The 24,784-nt window shown below is 37.8% G+C and overlaps 1 protein-coding gene across 2 annotated transcripts in view; it reads right to left on the bottom strand.

The window, feature by feature from the left end:
• Nucleotides 1–5,210: 5,210 nt before the first annotated feature.
• LOC140239530 (ras-related protein Ral-A-like) overlaps nt 5,211–24,784 on the bottom strand; it is a 50,732-nt gene continuing 31,158 nt past the window's right edge. For both annotated transcript variants that reach the window (XM_072319365.1, XM_072319364.1), the window contains exons 3-5: nt 13,050–13,258; nt 8,213–8,396; nt 5,211–6,758 (exon numbers count right to left, since the gene is read on the bottom strand). In XM_072319365.1, coding sequence (XP_072175466.1) covers nt 6,633–6,758; nt 8,213–8,396; nt 13,050–13,258 — 519 coding nt within the window. In that variant the 3' untranslated portion in view covers nt 5,211–6,632. The remainder of the gene's footprint in view (nt 6,759–8,212; nt 8,397–13,049; nt 13,259–24,784) is intronic.

The raw sequence follows: 24,784 nt of genomic DNA, 5'->3' as shown, positions 1-24,784 counted from the left end.
GAGAACATATCATCTCGTAACGTCATCAATGTTTTTGCACTTTTCACTGTGTGTTGATACAGTTTTTAGTGTGTTAGCACTTACTGGAACAGTACACACGTCCAGTGACCTGCGCTGTTAGCAGCAGAGTGCACATGATGTGTGCACTAGAAACTTAAAGGCATGATATAGTATTGGTGGAAATGAGGATTAAGGTTATAACTTTTTGTGAGATACAAAAAAAAAAATATATATATACTTATGAAATAATACAGAGCATACCATTCTAAGAGGATTTCAAAGTTTTGGATATCTCAGCCATTTCAAAACCAATTTTCATCAAATGAACATTGAGTCCCTCTTGGAATTACATTATCTTTCGTATTTCATATGAGGTTTCTCATTATCTCACCAAAAAAACGTTAGAAACCCGAGGTTAGGTCACAACCACAACTATACGATCCCTTTAAGGAGAAACACCCGGCCACTGGTTTCCATAGAAAAGTAGGCCTACCTTGCACTAGATTACCAGGAGACTGTATACAGGGGTCTCTCTCACATCCCCCCCCCCCCCCAAAAAAAAAAAAAAATTGTTTTATTCTGTCATGTCCTCCTGACATCCTCTTAGAAAGGGGGACTCTAAACAGGTGATAAGATATACTTTTTTTTGGGGGGGGGGAGGGGGCAGGAGAAAGTTCAGATTTCTTGTTTTTGGTAAAACTGCATTATATTGCTTTTTTTTTCTTAAACCTAAATGTCTGACTTTGCCAGGGGTATCACCACGAGGGGTCACATAATGGTTGTTTCAAGCAGCTTTGTTCGTCATTATACTCTAAGCTCTGTGAATGCTTCAAACTATTCAGGGATGTGCATGTTTGAATAAGATTTTACATGCTGTATAAAAACTTCATGAAGAGTCAGGTCACTCACAAAAAAAAAAATTCCCCACGAGGTGGACGTATAGAAGGAATTTAATGCCCGGGTTCTAATTCTCTTGGCTGCATACTCGTCATGTGAAAAATCACAAATGTTCAACCACCTCCAGGTATTCAGTTGGAACACACATATAAAGATACAAAGAAGACTACTTGCAAATCCATGGTGAGTTTGATGAAAAAATCAATACATTTAAAGATATAATTGTTAATACTATACAACTATCTGCAGCTAATATAAAATATATTACAGGCACAGAAATGGAGAAAATATGCATAAGAAGAGAATTACAGTGTAAATACACAATTGAGGCTATCTACCTTTCACATGTTTGCATTCATCATTTCCTTTTCTAAACATGCATGTGACAGGACACACAGACAATTCTACTCTATAGTGGACTTTTGCCTGGCTGTTGAATTGTACAGAGTCCTCTTTTCGAAAGGGACTCGCACAAATAAAAACCAAAAATGTCAACTTTTTTGGAATCTTTCTAGTATATATCCACATTCTGCAAGCAACTTACAAATAATACTCTATTACTTAGTATTGTAACAAGTTTCAAAACATTTTAGGCTCAAGCAGAACACAATCACCAATCATAAAGAGGCGATATGACTTCCGGAGTGAGGAATATTTTGTAAGAGTTCTCCATGAAGGGAAACTCATATTCAAATACACATTATCTAAAACACCACAGTTTGATACACAGTCAGAGTGGAATCTAAAACAAAATTATTTCTATTACTATTTTTTTTGTGTGTTTTTTTTTTTTAACACTGAGCCATTTTTTTGGTGAATTTTGCTTATTTACGATTTTGAGCATGAAAGTATTTTTGTACAAAATCTATCAACTCTATCATGTATTTTGTGTGTGTGTGTGTGTGTGATTACTTTTGTGATAGCTAAGATGAGAGCAAAATTCACCAAAATTTCTACACCGCAACAGCATTTCACATTCACAGACTGTGCATTGCACATGGTTTGTGTGAAGTGGCCCATTATTCTGCAGTATCAACACACATCCAGGGATACTCTCCTGCAAAATTTGAGACCACTCTATGGACGGGCATCATTCTGCTAGACCTCTGCCAAGAAAGCCAAAAATGATACACAATATACTTCCAGTTGAGTATAAGAATAGCAATCACATAACAGTACAAAAGACATTGGACAAACTTCCCTTCTAAGTCTGCCCTCCCCCACTATCATTCAATAGCATACATATCACATTTATCAGAGAACCCCTGAAATCAAGTATTCATTTCTTTTTAATCTAAAATTTGCGAGAGATAAATAATATTCCTGACATAGTTGAAACATTGCAAAATCTGAACAATGATGAGATGAGAAGGCAAACTTATAACTTTAAAAGTGGGGGCCACCTATGATATGGCACCCAAAGCATACTTTTCATGAACTGAAATACTATGGGCATGCGCATCAATTAAAAGATTGTAGACACCTATACATACATAAAGTAGAGAGAACAGAAATACGGAGAAAACATACAATGCAAGATAAGGCTGGAATTCTATTTACAAATGTACCTGCACTAGAAGATGAACTAATAATATATCAATGGCTGCCTTAGTTGCCACAACATGATACTTTACAGGTGCTAATATATATAACCTTGTTTTCGAAATCATTGCTAGAATTCAAAAGCATCTTTCAACATGACAGTTGATGGAAGAAGTAATGAATGATATTATAAACAATTAATTATGATACAGTGCATGCTCGCAGACTTACATTTGCTATATAGGTACACTGAGGTCAAACAAGACGGAAAAGGCCTCAAGAAATGATCTACATTGCTCTTTATTTCCAAATACTTGTACCTACACAATGTCACTCAGTCTACACAAATTTGCCTATTCTGCTTGCAGTTTTTGTTCTTTTTCATCCGTCCATACGTTTATTTGTGTGTGTGTGTTTGCATGTGTGTCGGGGGGGGGGGGGGGGTGAGCAATATAGGCAAAATACCCATCTCACTAGTCATACAACCTCTTTAACTTCCAGTATCACATTCTCAAGACATCACTTTATTGCAATGTACACAGGCAATTGAGACCACTTGTTAATCTCAGTGTACACTTGTGATGTTCATTTCAGTCAAAGATTCTACCCTTTCACAACACTGTAAAAAATGAGATGCAGGGATGTTACCTCTTACCCTTATACATGCCAGGGACTTCTGACAGTGTGTACAGTGCAATTGGGTTTTCTGTGCCAATCTGTGATCAAAGCATGCAAGACTCTCCTGGAAAGGTCTGCAATGTTGACACATTGTTGATTGAATCTTTGTGGATAGATGACTTCATGACAACAAACCTGCATGGCTGAATTAAGACATTGGTGAGTTTTTGGCTTGAAAATCAAACCAATGCTTTACTATGCTGTACCAATCAACATGCACTCTGGCGACTATGTCATTAAAAAAAAAGAAAAAAAAAGATGAAAAATGCAAAATCTTGGAACATGTCTTCAATTTATGAAGATGTTAAAGGTCCAGTTTACCTTTGGGAGCAGTGATTTCAAAAATGTTCCAGATATCACATGTGATGCATATATGTAGGTCTGTTGTATCATAAAACATCCTACCATATGAAATATTTGCAATAAAACCTAAAATATAAGGAGATATCAGGGTTTTTCTCAATAAACCGTAACTGCATACGGTTTAGTCTGGAAACATTTTTATTATAACTATTGTTCACATTTTGTGTATTTAACAACACTTAACATCGATTATACGGATTCAAATTTCGACAGTGGTTGTTTCTATCCCTAACTCACATTTTAGAACTATTTTAAAGCACTAATGCTTTCATCTGCAAATGGTAAATTATGCCTTTAACTTGACGGCTACAGAGCATGTATCTTGCAGTTTTCATGACGAGCAAGATTGGGCTGGTATCCAGCTCATAAATCCACTCAGCCATATTATATTCACCTCCGTTAGTAACTATGACAACCTCCTTGTATGCTATGTTAATAGCATTTTAAGGTAATGGCCTCGAAAAGGATAAACAGGCTTTTTGAATTGCTGTAATGACACTGCAGCCAGAATGCACCATGTGTAAGTTCTCGTTCAAATCAGGTTAGTACCCTTTAGTGCTATTTTCCTGGAATTTTGAGATGAACAGAAACTTTCTCTACAATCTTGTCCAGAATTTGTGCTGGTGAAAAGAGTCACTTTGCTGGCTATGAAATGCATGACATGCCAAATGCTTAGACTAGATTTAGATTATGATCAAATTTATTGCTCTGATCATGTGATGTGCTGAACTATAACACGAGCACAGCTGATAAATTGAAATGAGACACTTCACCTTTGCCACGAGACAATTGGGTCACATTCAAAGATTATGTCAAACTTATCTTAAATACGAGGAATGACTTTGCAAAAAAGGAGAAATCACATCTTGTCATCAACAAGTGGTGATTCAATGATGACGCAACAAACTTTGCCTCAAGTGCGTGCAATCCAATTTCAATACATATTCATAGGGTCCAGGCAGAACCAAATATTCTACGACAAATTTTGATAGTAACTGGGAGACTACACATTTGATTCTCCTTACACCGAGATCAAAACAAAATGTCATAAAGACATGTCGTTGAAAGCTGTATTTCACTGACATGAGTAAATAAAGTAATAAAATACGTCACTAAACAGGTACTAGGACTCTCCTTTAGGTTGTCCAATTCCAGCCAGTCATGCATAATGAAACATAAATGGATTGGTAATGAAAGTGTTAATGGGTGCTGGTAAAAGGGCCATAAACCAATATGAAGATATTTGCAACCGCATTTGAAAATATTTCATATGCTGCTGCTTTTGATGAGAAAGAAAAAAACCCCACGAGCGCATGCTTGAGAATGTGCTCGTTACGCAAACATCTCAGAGGGAGAGAGATGCTTTGCAATCTCACTGCATGAAAATTAAGTACAGATCTTTCCCACCGACTCTCATATTGCATCAAGTCCAGTGGGCGCCTGGTCGCGCTCCGTTATTATCGTACAATGCTTGTCCACACACACACGCGTCTTACTACCACTAAACCCCGCTTGCGTATAACTTGCCACCAGTGCTGTGTATCAATATAGCTCTTCCTTTCTCATCCACCGCAGGGAATTGAGTAGGTGGTGCCACACTGTAGCCACTGGTAGTGAACTGGTGGTGGATATCCCCGCTATCAAAAAACAAGTCGAAACTGGGAAACAAATCTGGGCTGCAATGGTTTGTGTCGCACGTTTAGTGTGACGTGTCAGCATATGACTCAACATTATCAGCCAACCTGTGACATATCGCAAGTGTTCTACTATCCTAGAAAGGAGTAAAGCAGGTTAGGAAAGGAATAGCGATATGGTATAGGTAAGTATGGCGTATTCTGCCGTAGATAGGACCATGCCACGACATTTAATGTTTCTCTCCATGCTGCCGGCATTGAAAACAGATCTCAGCTACGATACGCCTGCCTCTGAGCAAGTTTTACGCAAAGGGGGAGGTGGTTAACGACTATCTTGTCTACTACACAAGCTTCATCTCTGCACTACCTTGCCTTTCATAGTTTGTATATTTACAGACGATGATATCGATCATATATATTGAGTCTCATTACTTGATATATGAATAAGGTATATAAATGCACAGGGGTAAACTCACACAAGGATTGCACTGGCAACTCTCCGCAGGATTCTTGGCATACTGTGGCTTAGACACAGGATAACCTGTCTCATAGTCATCATTACACACTGCATTTGTCATCAAGCAAATTCACCTCAACATCTACCTTTTAACGGCCAGGAATGGATATGAAAACTACAAAGAAGGGAAAACGCCTGAAGACAGCTTATTACATTTTGCTTTGTTTTTTAGTTAGCAGCAGATGTCTAGACACGGCCGACTTTTCATCATAATGATGAATAACTTTGGAAAAACCCATATAAATAAACCCCACTATTTTCTGTTCTCTCTTCATTCTTCTTACTCAAAGATATCATACTTGAGCTGGAATGCTAGACAGGGGACTCTTTGGAAATGACCGAAATTCCTCGATATAAGAAATGAATGATAGGGTTGAACCAAATGCAGGCATAAACCATGTAAGAGTGTACAATTAGTCTGCAAAACAACAGCAAAAAGAATATCTCATGGGGAAAAAGTGTGACCAGTCTTCTGCTGGTAAAGTGGTCAGATCCAATTGCACTGATCCAATCTCCAAAATTGTACCTTTCTTTCACAACTATTTTCACTTAAAACAGCTAGGTTTCTTGTCTTGGAAAATAATATCCAATCCCTCAAACTGTACCTTTCTAACATAACTACTGTCACCTCAAACAGCTAAGTTTTTGTTCTGGGAAAAAATAATATCAAATTCCTTAAACTGTACCTTTCTTACACAACTACTTTCACCTCAAACAGCTAGGTTTTTGTCTCGGGAAAAAAAAAAGTTTTTTACTTCCAGTACCGGTAATTTTTTAACCAGCTACAGCAGCTCAGTGCTAACATAATATGTCATCCCTTAATCTGAGATGTATTGTACACCAGCACGCTGATCCCCGGTGAGAGAGACTCGTGCAGTCCCGTTGTGTGAGTTTATCCCCGTGAGATTTTGCATGACATTTTCATTGTATAAAAAACAAGGGAGAGATACAAACTACCCAGTCCCGCATTATAATGAATAATAACTAGTGAGCTCGACACCTCACAATATGATACATTTTCTCTTTCTCCTCCCATCGGATGTCTTCGTCTTGCCCTTCTTGCCGTTCTGCTTTTGCGTCTCGAGCGCCTTCTGGTCCCGGATTTTCCTCATCAGGTCGTAGAACACCTGCAAAATTAGTAGCAAAACAGTAGAGAATGGGGGGAAAATATAGCAGTAAGACATAGTATGGAGATGAAAATATTGTGCAATCTTCTTGTTAGAAACTCTGACACAGGCAACTCCTTTAAAAACGAAGTCCTCAGGACCAGCAATTTTCTTTTGTTATATCGAATATCACTTTGTAATATTTAGCAAAACAATGAAGTATACAAAGATATAAAGATGATAATTTGGGGACCTGAATTTTTGCTTTGATGTAATGCAAGTTTTGTTATAACTTTTTTCGTAAGTCCTGACTTCACAATATTCCCTCATAACAAAGGGATTTCGCTGGTCCCAAGGAGAGTTCACATTACACTCAAATGAATAAAATGGCGACTTTGTTCACTGAGCAGCTTGCATTGTCCTTTGAACAGAATCACTGATCAGCACCTCATCCTTCATTGATATTATATTGCATGGCAATGAATGGGTTACCATGGAATATTGCACAAGTTAGGACCAATATTGCATGAATCAAAGATGAGTGCACTACTGGAACTACAGAGCGCAATATTCTCTGGTATTTCGTGAAATAAAGCCATCCAATACAATTATTATCATCTATAATTATGATCTACAGAAGGCAAAAACTGTAAAAGTAGGACAACTATAGTGTAGTTACTAAGTATTCAAAGTAGACTTCACACTAAAAAAAAAATAAAAAAAAAGTAGACAAAAATATGAGTTTTTACTGCACAGCTAAAATGCTTTATATAGATAATAATATTCCAAATTGCATAGTACATGCAAGCTGAATGTTTGACCTTTTTGCACATCATTATGTTTTTACAGCAATCCTGGCCAAAACTCACTCCTCTCCATGACAGTCTTGGAACCAAACCCTACAGTGTGTTTGTCACTTGGCAACTATAACAACATTGATGAGGCGAGAGAGAGGAAAAAATAATGCCCTGCTGATATCATTTCAGTGGGCTTTATTCAGACTTTCGTTTGGCTGACATTTTTTAGATTGGGCACACCTTGCACGCAGGCCGTCTCCAAAGCCTTTGCCATGTGACAGAGTCTGCAGAAATCATAAACAAAGACTACTGCCTGGCTGATGCTGGCAGGGCCTAGTCAACATTTTCTCGTGTTTGGCTAGAACAATTATGTATGGCAAACTCTTTCTGACACCATTGTCACCCGGAAGCTACGTGTATACTAACATTGATAAGTAGTGGAAAATATTGCCCCGCTCATATTACCCTGCTTATATTGACCTACCATATTCCACTTCTTCTGGTTGCAGATGGAGTCTCTGTGAAGAGTATATTCTATTATGTAGCTCTTTTCGACACCTTTGTCAGTTGGTAATGATGGTAACATTAATCAGGAGTAAAAAGAAAAACAAGAAAAAACATGAATAATTATATAATGAATAAATACATGAAAATATTGCCCACCTTATATTGACCTACCTTATCGACATTTTCTCTGGTTTTGGCTGAGGTCTCAATGTAGGGTACACTCCACTTGGTGGCTCTCTCTGATGCTTCTTCCTCACTGACTTGCCGCCTGTCAGCCAGATCAGACTTGTTCCCCACCAGCACAAATGGGATCTGGTCCTCTGTTTTGTCATGCTTTACTCTCAGAATCTGCTCCCTGAGGGTCGGGGGAGGTGAGGGGAGGGGTGGGTGGGGAGGAGAAAGCATACAGACAGGGTCCATGGGTTAAAGTTTAGCATCAATCCAATTTGTACCATTAATAAAAATGTTTTCTTAAAATATGATGCTGATCACTGCAATCACGATACAATGAATTGAACTGAATAGAAATGAATTTGATAAACACTTACTAGTATGAGACCTAATCATGATATTCACAAAGGTAATGACAGTAATGATAATATAATTACATTGTTCTTGTTCATTCTGAATTTTTACAAATTATGTCTTGTACTTTTGTTATGTTTGATTTGGTTTGAATAAACTGAACTAAACTAAACTGACTTCATAAGAAATGAATACAACAACATGTGTATAATGACATCAACACATTTCCTATGACACATTTTGCTTACCACGAAAATACTGTCTCAGGGTGCAAAGGAGGCTTTAAATGTCATAAGCTTTTTACATTATTTCACTAACACATTTATGTGACATATGTATTTACAATAACACCTCACGAGCTGCTGTTTCAAAAGCCATTGGGGACCGATATGATATGGTGGTTTATTCTGGAGGAAGTCAATAAATAGGGGAAAGCATTTATCATGTAGCCAACTGCAGTCTTAAGATGATTTACTGTGGATGTTAGAAAGGCCTCTCATTTAAGGGCTGCTTCCTTTCTACAATGGAAACTCCCTCGCCATCTTAAAAGGGGAGCTCTTAACATTCATACACTGTTGATTAGGATGTCCTTCCTGTTTTGGTGAGCTCTGGCTAACACAAGTTTTGTCCCAGTGCCGTATCACTGCTGATATAATGTGTAACAGCTGGTACGTGTCGGAGTACAAACATGGAATGTGTCTAACTATTGACTTGATATCTCACATGTCTTCCATCCATTTCCATGGGTAATACAATCACGACTTCAGTTGTCTATTTTAATCAAAATTAATGTCCCAGTACTGTGAAAGTGGATATTTTCAAGTGAGTAATTTTTCAGGCTGGACCGGGTACAATTAATTTTGCCTGTTTTTAATTTCGCGGAATCAGCAGGACATACTTACAGGAACATACATTTGTATGGCATGCACAAATCCTCGCCTGCTTTTATTTTCAAGCCAGCTTCAGTTAGCGCGAAATGTGCAAAAATTTCCACTTTTACAGTAATTTTTTTTTTTTTACGTACACAATGCTGACAAGCTTTACAAGTAGCATACAATCTCCTCATTGCATATTCCTACAAGATGAAACTGTTAAAATACAGCATAACATGTCAGAGGCATAAACACACTGAGAAGACTTTAACTTTCTCAGACTACGATAGCTAACTGCATCCTCACTTGGGCAGTGGTGGTTTAATTTACAAGTTCTATTGGCAAGTACACACGCTATTGAGTATACTAATTCACACGTCAGCAAAGCCAAGCATATGGCTCAATCAATGCATTGCTGCCAAGCTTTAAAGGAAAAACTGACAATATAAAGGCTTTTAGTTCTGGTGAACTTTTCTTTTTTTTTTGTAATTTTGTTTTTATTACTTCAAAGGAAATCACAATATTTACAAGTGATTCTCAAAATTAACAAGATCATGAAACATAAAAATAATAAACAATAACCATAAAGTCACATACACAGAATAGATACATACAGTGGCAGATATTTAAAATGTACAACAAATATCAATCATGTGCGAAACTCCGAGACGGAATGAATTCATCGAAAGATCACTAACATCACTAATTTTCCATTATTTTACAAATTGCATACATATAACTAACCTCTTAAACATAACAGAGCCCAACCACTACAGAAGTCCAGGACAAACAGAACTGGGTAGCAGAGCAATCCACGACACAAAACATAGCCTCCCCCCTGGTGAACTTTTCTTATCAGAGTACGATAGCAGAAGCCTAAGAATAGGTACAATGGCTTCAAATCATGAATATTTCCTGCATAATTGCCTACAATATTGCAAGGTATGATATGTTATCTGCATGCACCATATTTTTTTTTTCTTTTTTTTTTTGGGGGGGGGGCGCAAATTTATCAGATCTGTATTCTTAAAAGTCACAATTCATGTGACCGTGCATCACAAAACCAACAAGTCGCACACCCTGATTTAACATGAGGACTCAAAATAGGTGAAATACACGTAGGTTAACCTAGTAAATTTTTAGTTTTTTATGTTTTCTGAAAGAGCAATTCTTCATGTACAAAATTCTAAATTTTGGGATTATAAGACGAATGGGGAACTGTGATTTTTGCATTTTTACGACACTTTTATTCCCCCTAGAATAATAACTCTGATTAACTACAGAAAGGATGTTGTTACTGCTTTCAAAATTAGTATTTGTCATGAATAGGATGTGCTAATGACGTATGCAAAATTTCAGCTTAATCTGATAATAGCTTCATTGTGGTTGCTGCAGAGTTTTACATCCTGTTTTTTTGTCCCATTCATGGCACAGCATGCTGTGTGAGATTTAAACAGCACATGAGTAAACCTCAAACTTCAACGCCTCTTTTCTCAGCGAACACTTTTCCAGAGTGTGTACTTTTTTTCCAATTATTTAGATAAATCCATTTGTGTTGAGTTATACATCATTTTAAAGGGTGTGTACAGTTCTGGTCGAGGTGAGGATTTAGCTTTTAACGTTTTGCGAGATATTCAGAAACCACTCTATGAGATGTCAAAGAGCATGCAGTTCTAAGGGGTATCAAAAGTTTATTCGATGAAAATCGGTTTTGAAATGGCTGAGATATCCAAACACAAGGTGAAACAAAGAGATCCTAATAAAGTTGTAGCATGTCGCCTTTTATTATTAGCACTTTTTTGGATATCTCAGCCATTTGAAAACCAATTTTTATCAAATAAATGTTGAATCCTTCTTGAAATTACATGCTCTTTCATATTTCATAAGAGGTTTTTCATTATCTCACTTAGGAATGTTCAAAACATGAATCCCCACCTCAACCAGCACTGTACAGTCCCTTTAAAGCTTAGAGTCTGCTCTTTCAGAATCTTCCCTTAATCAAAAATCCATGTCTGGCGACTTTTTGTTGTTGTTTTTTTTTATGCAGGGTCACATATTGTCTCTTGTAGCAGAAAAGCCACGTCTGTTTCTTTTTCTCTTGAATAAGGATGATACTTCAACCACATGTGAAGTTGTCACACAAGTTTCAATTTGTGAAGTCTCACCCACGGAATATGTATGGCTGATGAAATGGGGTTGTTGTGTGTGTGTGTAAAGAAAGAATGGTTAAATTGTCACATAATGCCTTATACGATAGAAGTAGACACATCTGTTGTTGGCAAAGCACTTTGGCATTGCTTTCTGTTCCTCCCTTAAAACCATCATACCAACTGACATGGGTGAAAAGACGCAACAACATGCTAAAATCTCATCCCGTCATAAAATGTGCCACATCATTGCGTTTTCGACCGCTTTATAGCCATCATACAGGCAAAGCCAGCGCCTGACAAAAACCGCTAAGGACACCCAGTGGTCCGCTGCAATTGAAAGTAACCTCACATTATAGCCTGATGACAAGCTAGTCTCATTTACAGTCTCAAACATCATATGGACATGTTTGACTACTACTGGGCAATAAAGAGAACACAGCCATCTTTGGAGACTACACTCTTTCCAAGCTGAATGAATACAGAATGCACACATTATCTTCATAAATTGGTTTTGAAATAATGTATTCTGAAAATGTAAATGTATCGCCCCTTTCCCTCCATAAAAAGCACAAATGTACATTGTATTAATCGGCATGATGAGCTTGAACTGATTTTCATATCAAAAATATTCATTCGCCCAACTGGGCAAGTTGCTTATTTTCAGTTGCCTGACATACAATTTGAATTGCCTCCAGACAAGCGGGCAGGTGCTAATGTTAAGCCCTGCTCCATCCTTCTCTGCATTAATATTTGCGACCGACAAATATACCACTACCAACTTCATTGAGGCATTGCAAAAAAAAAAAAAAAAAAAAATGCTAGGATTTCTGAACGAGAGCCCTCCTGCAGTATGTGAGCCCTGCTGCAGTATTTGAGCACAGGACACGGAGTGTCATTGTGCAGATACAGTCAGAAATCTTTTATCAAGCCACATTGGGACGGGCGCCCGTCCAAATAAGCGATATGGCCAGATATGGGGGGAAACATGTCGGCTGCTGACACAGAGAAAGCTATGTAGGTAGGTAGTGTACACCGCAACAGTAGAGTAATTTACTGTATGCTAGCCTACTTGAAATCACAGTCATGAAATTTAAATATTTTACTGTAAAATTAATTTCTAACATGTGTCTGTAGGGAATATCGTAAGTGAATTGCATGGGTTTTGTAGAAGTTTCAACTGTGTTTGAAATTTTTTTTTGTGAGTGTGTGTGTCTGTGTCTTTACTGCTTGGAGGCATCCAGATAATAGACAGGGATGATATTGAGGTTTGTCGAAAAAAATTGGAAATCAAAATTTTCAGGTGATTTTGATACATGGAAAAAGTAAAACGTGTATAGACTTGAGAAAAAAAAAATCTGAAATCAGATTTAAATCTACAAAATATCATGCCTGAATAGAGAGGTCCGCACAAGAGAGGCCAGATAATCAAGGTCGGACTGTAGTGGCATGAGGAATACCAACCTGAATTCATTTGTGGTGGCAAAGGACTCCTGCTCTGTTATACTGAAGACACACAAGAAGCCCTCGCCCGACCTGAAGTAATTATCTCTTATTGCAGCGTAGTCCTCCTGCCCCGCCGTATCCAGAATGTCGATCTGTACCTCCTCACCGTCAACAGTGACTTTCTTCCGGTAACTGTCTGCCTTGGTCGGCTCGTAGTCTTCCACAAACTGACGAGGAAGATGAGAACAAAAAGACAAATTGGAGATTAATATCAAACTCTCATGAGAATGAAGAGAAATACCAATATCGGACTCTGCGATGGCTCCGTTCAAACTCCTGATTGTCTTCTATCTACTCTAAATGTCAATATTTTCATGTGATCAAATTTTTCGCGCTGAGTGGCTCAAAAACATATTCGCGGGTACTTGAATTCACGCTGCGCAATTGTCAACCCATTCAAAATGTGCAGAGAAAATTTTGTAGATATTTTCACGCGTTTAAAAATCGCGCTAGCCAGAAGTAGCACAAAATACGAGAAAATTGATGTACCCCCAAAATTTCTGCATTGACAGTATGCAGCAGTTTTTATGCCGTGGACTCATCGTTCAGAAAAAAAATCATCAGCATGAGACATCTTCACGGAATTTAAAGGGTTGTATATGTCATATTCATCCTGGAGAAAAGAGATTCTTATAAAAAATGAAAATCAAAAAGAGTTTGAGTTAGAAATACTGCACAAGAATCTGCTCTTTATCAAACTCAGATGTTTCACTTGGAATTACCTTCCTAGATTTCAAACAGAGAAAAATGAATACAAAGTTGATTTTGATTTCACATTCATAATATTTGAGATTACAATCTGCTTTTTTTTTTTTATTTACAAAAACAAACAAATAAAGGCATTCTGATGAGCATCTACATTGTACACTAGAGCCTTCACAACTGTACAGTGAGAAATATAGGAAAAAAAGGATTAGGCTGCATAAAAAAGCTATTGATCTGTCTGGTCATTTTGCGACACAATATGTGTAATCATTATTGGCATGACAACGGCATAAGATGTTGGCAAGTATTGCTATATGATACTGGGCAATAAGCCAGTTCGGAGTTACAATGTAGCTCATGTGCACATGGGTAAAAATGACCTTTCTTTTTTCTCAGTTGGTTCTAAAGGCACTTCAATTCTTTACAAAATGACATAATGCATAGGCTTGCCTGACATAACAATATATGGAATTCATCAATCATATTCAACCACAGATCCACTTGCATAGACCAGATGACCAGAAGGGTCTGTCAATTAACAATTGGGAAAGCATCCATCTCATTATTATGCACTGAATGTATTAACAACCATATTCTGTTGATGTTGTCGAATACCACATTTACTGTCAGGTGGATGTGCTTGCAAGCAGCATTTATAAGGATTACTTGAATAATCATTACACTACAGATGCTTACCTCAATAAATTTAAAAACCAACATGCCCTGTTACTGTTGGTACATATGATCTTATTCTGCTCACATGCAAATTGAACCCTGAACTGACTTATTTACTTGAATGGAAGGTACATGAAGGAGACCCCCAGATGTGAGAGTTCTGAGGAACTCCACTGGGTGTATCAAAATTACACACCATGGACACAACATCAATACACTGTTTCACAGAAAAGATGTTCACAATTCTCACAATTGCATATATTCAAATGGTGGCGGCGGCACTATTTAATTCTTCCAATGTGTTGACAATGCTGTGCTAGTCAGTGGCACAAGAAAAGCACTGGGCACTACAAATGTAGTCTCTATTTCCAAACTGCCATAGTTTTTGTAGATTTTCATAGCAATTGTTTAGCAGTGGGGTAAAGAAATATTAAAAGTAAGCTCTGAAAATGTGTGACGTAACTATGTGTGAAGTGACAGTGTTGTAATCATGATAAAAAGGGAAACATTATATGCGACTATTGCAATTATACCTCTGTCCGTGTGTGCTGCACGATAACTGCACAAAACCGAAAGTGCACAAGATCACTCTATTCATTTGCACATACAGTAAAAGCCGGTATATGGACCTGACAGCTAGTTCAGAAATGTTTACATTCATAAACGATAAGGAAAATTTTACAATCACAGCAAGTGGATTGCAAAGTGACAGGGAGTGGTACCTTTTCCAGTCATACAAATTATCATCCATTAACCCATAAACTGCCATGAGCCATCTCAATAGCAGTTACAACAGAGTGATGGCCATGTAGATCTACATGATATTAAAAAGACTTGCACAGTTATATGCATTCATTTTACATTGCTTACAATTCCGGCCTCTATTAGATACTAAAATGAAACATAAAACTCTGAATCATACGCTCAAATTCTTTTCACTTCTTCTTTAGACAACTATATCTCTGGTAGCTGATTTGTGTAGATTATAATTTTTTTCAGAAATTTCCCAACACATGTTGGAAAGATGTCAACCATGAGAGTAAACATGAGCACAAATATTGCATCAGCTTGGGAAGCAATCAGCACAATTGCTGGGTTATCTTGAAGTCTATTTCAAAGACTGGTGCATACTGTGATCTTTAGTGGGATGAGCTACACAGGTGTCCACAATCTCTCATGCTGGAGAAAAAAAAAGAAGAAAAAAGGTCCCATTTCAGCAGTCTGAGTTCAGACATAAAACCCCCAAATCTAGATGCTGCAAAAATGCAAGCGCACGCTCGCAGACCAAGATGTTTCCCGTTCTCTCATTCACAAATTGCATGCCTTTCCTTATATCCAGCCAAGAATGTTCTTCCAGTCACGATTTTGAGAAGCAGAGCTGAAGCAGTGTGGTGGGAGATGCGCCACAAATTACTCCCCGTCCTTTCCAAGACTGCACGCAGATGTCTTAGCAGTATCAGAGCACACCTGCAAAGTGCATTTAATGTTCTCAGCGCTCCAGTCTGATGAAAATTGCAGCATCTTAGCTACTGGTATGTGTGCGATGCCACTCTGCCAAATCACTCAGAACGGATGAGCAACTGATAGCTGAGTCCACTGATGCACTCTCAGCCCTGGAAATTGGTAAAGAGACCAGGATTGCAGTACACATGTACAAAGATTGAAGAACTTTCTCATCGGGGAGAATTTACTGACTCCCCGAAGTTCTCCCTGTTTTCCATCAAATTGTGTCTTTGGGTGGCATCTGGTTTCAAAACTACAGGAGCCAGATTTCAGCTCATAATGAAACAATGTCTACGATTCAAAATCTCGAGAACTATAAAAGCATCTTCAGAGTCAAGCCTCATCTTATCTTCATATTTTTCTCTTTGTACATCATCATGCTTGCAGCATTGCCTACCAGTAGTCTTTGTTCGTTAGCAGACAGCACTTTTTATCATATTCCATGAAACCAACATCACATGATTTGCAATATTGTGCACTTCATTTCTGAAATAAAGCGCCATCAAACATGTACATACTGCACTCTTACTAACAGCTTATAAATTAAAACTACTGGTACCTGAAGACTATTTTGACTGCATGTAATTAGTTTCCCCAGTTGCAGTAATTACAGTGTAACTGCTGTGGAGTCAAATACATGTATGTGAAAGAGTGTTACAGTTTGTATATCAACAAAATGTTGTTATGTTATCTATCAGCTTAAATCAACCATATACTGAACGCTCATTCAATGCCCAATCATGGGTTGAGAAAGGGTGTTTTCAAGGAGCAAAAGCAGCATTTCCACAAAAAAGAAAAGAAAAAAGAAGCTAATAACCTTGATATTTGCTCAAACAATTTTACTTAAAAGATAAAATGATTCACTCTTGCTCAGAGCACGCTGAATACCAGGAAGTTTTTTCAATGATGTGGTAATTGTTTAAATCACTGCAAACTCTGCATTATTTACCTCCAACAATATGGAAACTACTTTTAAAAAAAGCAAAGTAGGAATTGATATGCTATATCACAATGACGTTTATCAGACGTTTGAACAAATTGAGATTTTCATGATGTAGGGTAAATTTATAGACTTTCCCCCCTCATAGCATTAAAGGTAAAGCTAGAATCAGTATTAGTAGAAATCTTGTGCCTTGTGACAATGTAAACTGTGTCACATGAGAAAAAAAAAAACAGTTTTGACTGTTTTGGATGTTTGCCATTTGGGATTAAAAAAACCATGCTGTTTATGTGGACAAGACATTGTTGTCACCCCCTCCTGAAAGTTCAACACTTTATAAAATTAGTTACGTTCAGACGGCAGGCCCTAACCTCGAGGTTAGGAAACCTCGAGGTTTAGCTCTTGCCCCCTAACTACGACGTGTGTCCACACAACGAATCTTAACCTCGAGGTTACGAAACCTCGAGGTTCCCACTCGATGTTAAAACCACAAAACCGGAAGTTTCAGCCCACACTGCTAACAAGGCGTCTATTTATTCTTTAGTCCAACCCTGTCGGAATCGCTTACAGGTACTCTTTTTCTCTGTCATGGTATGCAGAGATAGCACTGCACTGATGACTTTATGCCTTTATGAAGATATTCGTCGAAAACATTTTTTTTTTGCGTCGGAGAAAAATACACAATACAGTAGCGAGTTCGACGTGTTCAGTTTCAGAGATCAAGCGCATGGGAAGAAAAGATGATGTTGTTGTGTCGTGCGTCATAGGTTTTTCACATGTAGTGTATTTGTGGTGTACGTTTGGGAGGTTGACCCGGAAGCAGAGGGAAATTGTGGGGGCTGGAGTTTACGGCGAGGTCACTCTCAACTTCGAGTTCGTTGTTTTTTGTGTCCACACGGTGCTTAACTATGAGTGGGGACCCTCCGCGGCTCGTGGTTAGAGCGCTAACCATAAGATTTCTCGTGGCTCGAAACATCAAGCAAACCTCGAGGTTTGCTAACTACGAGTGCGTCTTCATGGTCCCTAACTACAAGCTCTAACCTCGAAGTTTCCTAACTTCGAGGTTAAGGGCTCCCGTCTGAACGTAACTATTGAAATATTGGCCAACAAAATGATTACACAGTTGCACATAACTGGATAAAGATGACTATACAGATTTAACTGTGCAGATTATGCTTTTAACTGTTATCACAACACTATACTAGCTCCTGTATGTATAAAACAAGGGGGGAAACAGTTTAAATTGCATTAGACTAAAGCAGGTTAATCAATCAACTGTTCAAGAACTGATGACTACCAACCCCCCCCCCCCCAAAAAAAAAAAAAAAAAAAAAACCAGCAAAGCTCCAAAATATCATATATACATTCCCTATCTTTATGTGATCTCTTCAAATTCACACTGTTGAGCTCATAAAATTTAATTCTTTCTTTTCAGACTAACTTTAAACTGGTCCAAAATTCCCCTTAAATTCAGTTATCCCAATGCAATGACATACAAGAGCTCTGACATACGATCCGGATTTGTTTGGCCCCAGTGTTGGATCTAGACCAACTATCGGTACTGAGTCACCGCTGTGGAGAAAGTCCTGGCTCAGCAAGAGAACTGCCAATGGCAGGATGCCATCCTCTGTTTTACTGCAGATTGACTTTACTGGTTTAAAGGGATGACAATTGGTTGAGGTGAGAATTCAGCTTGGAACTTTCTATGAGATACTTAGAAACCACTTCATGAAATGCTGAGGAGCACACAATTCTAACAGGAATTCACAGTTTATTTGCTGAAAATCGGTTTTGAAATGGTTGAGATATCCAAAAACAAAGTAAAACAAAAAGATCTCAATAAAAGGTGGTTCTCACCTTTTATTAGGATTGCTTTGTTTTGGCTTCTCTGCCATTTTAAAACCAATTTTCATCAAGTAAGCTTTGAATTCCTGATAGAATCATATGCTCTTTCATATTTCATAAGAGGTTTCTCAATACACTTACTGTAGTATCTCAAAGAGTCACCATCATAAAATGTTGGAAACTTAAAAACCCCATCTTAACCAAAACTGTACAATCCCTTTAATACCAGAGGTGTATTTGTTGTATAGTGTTCTCTCTTGAGCATGATAAGATAGAGAGATATGTGAGGAATATGTGAGGAATATTTTGCAGCCAACTACAACTCACACCTTCAAAAATTGTGACATTTCAGAGGAAATTGCCAGGAAACAGCACACTAACAGTCATATGAAACATCATCAGACAATCTAAATAGGATAATACCACTTTTGGGAGAAGTTGGATGTGACATTTTACAATGTGAAAAATCATCACAAAAAAAAAAGAAGAAAAAATCAAGATCATGTCAAGCAACTTCCATTGTATGTTAGTTTTTTTTTCCTTGTGCCACACACAAAACATGCAGCAAGCCACCCAGCATATTGCTAAAAAACACTGCTGCATAGTAAATGTGCTTATGTATACATTGCCGAGCTAATGCCACATAACAATTACATGTATGGTGCCATTAACTAATATAATGTTTGGAACTTTGCAATTTTGATTTACAGTGTGAACAGAAACATTACACATCAGGAAATTACAGAAATAACAACCACTATCTATCATAAATTTTGTAATATAAAAGCTTTCAACAAGGTACAGCCACACACATTAGATTTCACCATCTCATATTGACCACTGATTGTGTTCAAAGTTCAATATCTGACTTTTATGACAATTTCTGACCTTGACTGAATTGACCTTACATTTGAAGGGAGGAAATTTCTGATGTAGATAATTCATGTGGAAGGTTCTATTGTAAAGTTCCATTGTATGTTTTGTTGCTGCTTTGACCTTGACTGTGATATTTGAAGTCATGACACTGTATAAGGAATCTACATTGTACACTGGTCATTTTGCATCATGGTCACACATAAAATGTTGCAGGTTTTAATGGACTGATGCAAAGGCCATAACGGGGGAAAGGCCACATTACAAATTTTTCCTAGTACCACTAAAATTCAATGCTGGAGGAATTGATAAGATAAACAAAATAAAACAAAATGAGAACAGTGAAATAAAATTTAGCTACTGTAAAATGCAAAATTTTTGTGGCATGAAATTTTCATGCATTGGAGGGAACAACCTTTTTTTGCGGCACGAAATTTTCGTGAGTTGCCTCTAACATTCAATGCGTATAGTGTAGACAAGAACTGTCATGTGCATTTTAATTTTGCTAATCTTGGCTCTTGCGAAATTCGCGAAATAAAAATGCATGCGAACATTCCTCTTTTTAAAGTATTATTTTTGTTGCAAATGCCTGGAAGTGAGACTAGTCTGATCTGTTGAGGGCTGGTCTGCAGGATACCAGGGTTGCTACAGGAGATGGGACTTTTTTCCCCTCCCTCTACAAGATAGGATGACTCGCATGGAATGTGAGAGGCTCGAAATCCTTACAGAGAGGGATTCCCGAAGATCAGCCAGGAATGCAGCCATTCAAATTGTTTGCCTCCGTTCTGTCACTGGACGTCTCCTGGATTGCACCCCTTTTTTCCCCCCTGTTTGCACTCCACTGTCAAATTCTACCAGCGTTAGCTGCCGAAAACCCTACAGACCAAACCAGTCGGGAGGCGAGGGACAGACGGGTGCTGGGATGACGGGGAGATGTGTGTGACAAAGAACGACCCAAATCAACCATGACTAGCGTCTATCGAGGATACGGCCGTGGCTCGGGGGCCCTCATTCAAAGCAGATCAAGTGCAATTTTATGTGCAATGCGTGAACCACAGCCATACATCAGCACCACAGCAGTCAAAATTGGGACAGTCTGTGACATCATGAACCTTTCACATTCATGTTGTCTCGCAATCACTTAGAAAACTCTAGAGAACTCAACTGCCTGCATACTCTTCACGCAAAGGGTAAAACACTTTTTTTAATTTAAAGGACAAGTTCACCTTCATAGACATGTGGATTGAGTGAATGCAGCAATATTAGTGGAACACATCGATGAGAGTTTGAGGAAAATCGGACAATCCGTTCAAAAGTTATGAATTTTTGAAGTTTTTGTGCAGTCACCGCTGGATGAGAAGACTACTGCAGTGTATGATGTCACATGCATACAACAATATAAGGAAAATATAAAGAGAATTTCACAAAATTTCATCTTTTGAAAAAAGTACACATTCCCTTGACTCGTTACTGACATATGTTATGGGTAATATTATTCCCATTGCCTTTAGAAAGAGGCAAGTCAAGTGCTCTTTTATCATGCGAAAAAAGTGAAAATATGCTGAATTTTCTTTAAATTTTCTTTATACTGTTGTACTCATATGACATCACGAGCCTCAGTAGTCTCCTCATCCAGCGGTTCAAACACAAAAATTTGAAAAATTCATAACTTTTGCATTGATTGTCCAATTTTCCTCAAACTTTCACTGATGTGTTCTACTTATGTTGCTGCATTCTCTCAATCCTTATGTTTATGAAAGTGAACTTGTCCTTTAAATTGAAGCAGGAGAATGAAGGAGACAAATCAGAGATAGTCAAGACCCACATTTGAGTAGGAAGATTATGGTTGTTATGACTGCTACAATGCCTCCAAATCCTCTAACATGGCTTCCTTAAATCTCCACTCTCTTCTATATTTTTTTCATAACTGATTATGAAAAAAAAAACATCAGTCACTTCATTCAGTTCATTTATTTCATTTCCTGCAAAAATGTAATTGCAATAAAACATTTGCAAAACGTTACAACAAATCATCCAAACACGTATAGTAACGACAGTCCTCATAATATAAATGTGGCATCAACTTCCTAAGAGAAGAAAAATTAGAAAGCATTGTGATTACTGAAAAAAAAATTGGGAATTGGGGTACACTCTATCACCGATCTCTGGTCCAATGATCAGGAAACAAGCAGGCAGCATACAAGAAACTTTGCGACCACTTGGCCTGAGGAAGTCCACAGGAGTGGATGAAAGCTCCCCAGCAAAATTACTAAAGGTTGGTAGAAGCCTTGGCCTCCCATTGTATGATCATTTCCACCTGTCGTTGTTGTTGTTGTTGTTGTTGTTTTTTTTGTTTTTTTTTGTTTTTTTTAGTTGTTTTTTGTATCATTACTGTTTGGATTTATCTTTACAAACCCAGAGACTCCAACCCCAAGCACCTTCTGATCTAAAGATTCTCCCACCTGAAACCCCTATAGCAAACGGGAGACTTCAACTTGATGTGCGCAAAGTACGAAGTTCCTTGCGGCCGGGGTCCGCAGGCCCTGGAAGCTCTAGGGTTCTTGATGCTATTTTTCAACATACGATGACACTAAGTAAGAAATCATTTCATGTGGGAGACACGGAGCCAGGGCGGGAGAAATTAAATCTCAAGCGGGAGAACGGGAGATTTTGCAAAAATGGGCTTTCGGCGGGAGATCTCCCGTGGAAAGCGGGAGAGTTGCAGTCTCTGCAAACTTAATTAGTCATTTAGTCCCTTTCCTATTTCTACATCTTAAACTAGTAAGATATCATAAAATTTCACCAAATTTTCAACAAGCATTAATCTTTAAAATATATCTTATTTTCTATTTTTGCAAGATAACTTTTTTTTCCTAATGCTGCAAAATCATTTAGTCATTAAAAAATTCTTTTTGAATAATAAGTATTTATATATTTATAATCAAGTATATTTGAGATTCTACAACAGCTACATGTATAAAAGTACAAAACATCAGTGATCTGCTTGATTATACTTGAAATTATAAATCACAATATCAAAATAAATAAAAAAAGATGTTTTAAATATAATTTGAGGGCCAAAGTCCTTGTTGATGAAATAGACGAGAGCAATATACAGTTGTTTCAAGCGATCACAGATGGGAACATCACTCAAATAAATCTAAAAATGTATTTAATCCAGGGATGAATATCAGAACATCCAAAAAGGGGCTTCGTGAGATTTCATATATGCATACATCTAAAATCATCATTGATATTTATAATAGGAATAGGTCAATAACATGCTTACAACCTGTGCAACACTCTGCTTTGGCTACAAAGAAAATTCATCTTATAATATGCATAAAGGGTGAATTTATGCTCAATTTGCAAAGGCAGAATTAGCGTTTTGAAACGCTCACCCAAAACAAGGGTACTGTTTTAGTTTAGGCCCAATTTTTAAAAACTTTAAATCTGACTGCAGCAAGCTGTACAAAGTATGTGATTTTGCATTCATGCTTCCCAAGTAGACATGATTTGAAAGAAATTGCTAATCATAAATGCACCTTTATGTGCCTTTTGAATGGCATTTTCAAATGGCATTAATATCAAAATGAGTCAGGATGCAACCATGTTTTGTACCTGGTACTAATCAATTTTAAAAATGCTGATTATGGTAAAAAGAAATAGTTATTGAAGCATGAACAAACATCCAAGTAACATAAACTTCTCAGCATCATCAGAGGTGAGCAAGTTTCCCACAACAGCTGAGGCGGAAGGCACACATTCGTGTTAGGTGTACATTGTATGGCATGACATGAACAAGCCTATTAACTATACTACATGTAGATGGCGTTGTATGTGTTCACCAACTCACCGATTTAGTGTTCTATTTGAAATTTATCTCTGGAGCACTGTTCTAGATTAATTACTATTTATCATAATACAAGCAAGCCACTGTTTAGAGATTCCAATTCAAACCACCTCCAACATCACAGGCAAGTGTACTAGGTCTCATCAGGAGTATGCACAAAAAGCCACACACACACACACAAACTGCTGGCGGTTATACCGCCCTCAGTCATGCCTTCGGAACACATACACAAGTTCATTCATTCATTGGCACACACCCAGATGTATACAGCACAGTACTTCCAATGTACAGTAGACTCATACTGATTAGGTGTATGCAGTTGATACACGTTACCTCGCTGTACATCCCACCCGAATCATCCCTTGTTTACATGGGTACATAAAGTGTATGAAGAAACTATAAATGGTAAAATTCACTGGAGGTTCAGCTACTGTGGATGAAATAGCATCATGTATTTTGTATATAGGGGGCCTACTGGTATTTAAAACATGGTCATTGTAGCACAGAAATACTATTTCATTATGCATTTAATGCATGTAGATATCCTCATTTGCTTCAACAAAAACAAACATACATACAATAACAAGTGACTCAACTTGTTCTCTCTCCATGGGGGTTTGCATGACCTTTGACTTCTACCTTTATAGATCTTTAATAATCTTGCAATGAAACATGACCAAAGTTATTTTTTCCCCCGATATCAATCATCAGTAATTAGTAATACTGTAAGCATGGAAGACCCTGTAATGTGGAGATTTATGAGTGTCCCAGTGGAATTACTCTTCATTCACCGTCTACCATGGTATGGTACATTCAAAAATCCAGAATACCACCACTCAGCAAATATCAATAAGTGCATCAAAGCGTATGCTCATCGGTAACAGTCTATACCAGTCAAGATTTTTCGGCTGTGTGTGTACTTACACAGAGATCAGTAGCTGTAAACAATTTGTTACAGAGATTCTCTAAATGTATCATAGACCCCGTTTACAGTGCGGGGCTGGGCCAAGCCGCGGCCAAGCCCCGCAAATTTGTCCGTTTACACTGCCGGGCTCGGCCGCGCTTTTAAATTCAAACCTTTCAATATTTTGTCGTAGAGGCACTCTGCTTGTAAACAAACGCAATTTGGTATAGTCTGGTTTTCAGACCCTTTGCCAACTGGATTCCGTGGCGACGAAGTCGCCGTTCGGGCAAAGGCCTTTGCCAAAGGAAAAATCCTTTGCAGGACAAAACCACCTTAAACTATACTAGTTTTCGACGTTGAGGGGGTTAATATCCTGAATAACGAAATAGTACAGG

Source organism: Diadema setosum, chromosome 16, assembly GCF_964275005.1.
Source record: "Diadema setosum chromosome 16, eeDiaSeto1, whole genome shotgun sequence".
In the NCBI taxonomy this organism is placed as follows: Eukaryota; Metazoa; Echinodermata; class Echinoidea; order Diadematoida; family Diadematidae; genus Diadema; species Diadema setosum.
This window is presented reverse-complemented; position numbering and strand designations above follow the sequence as displayed.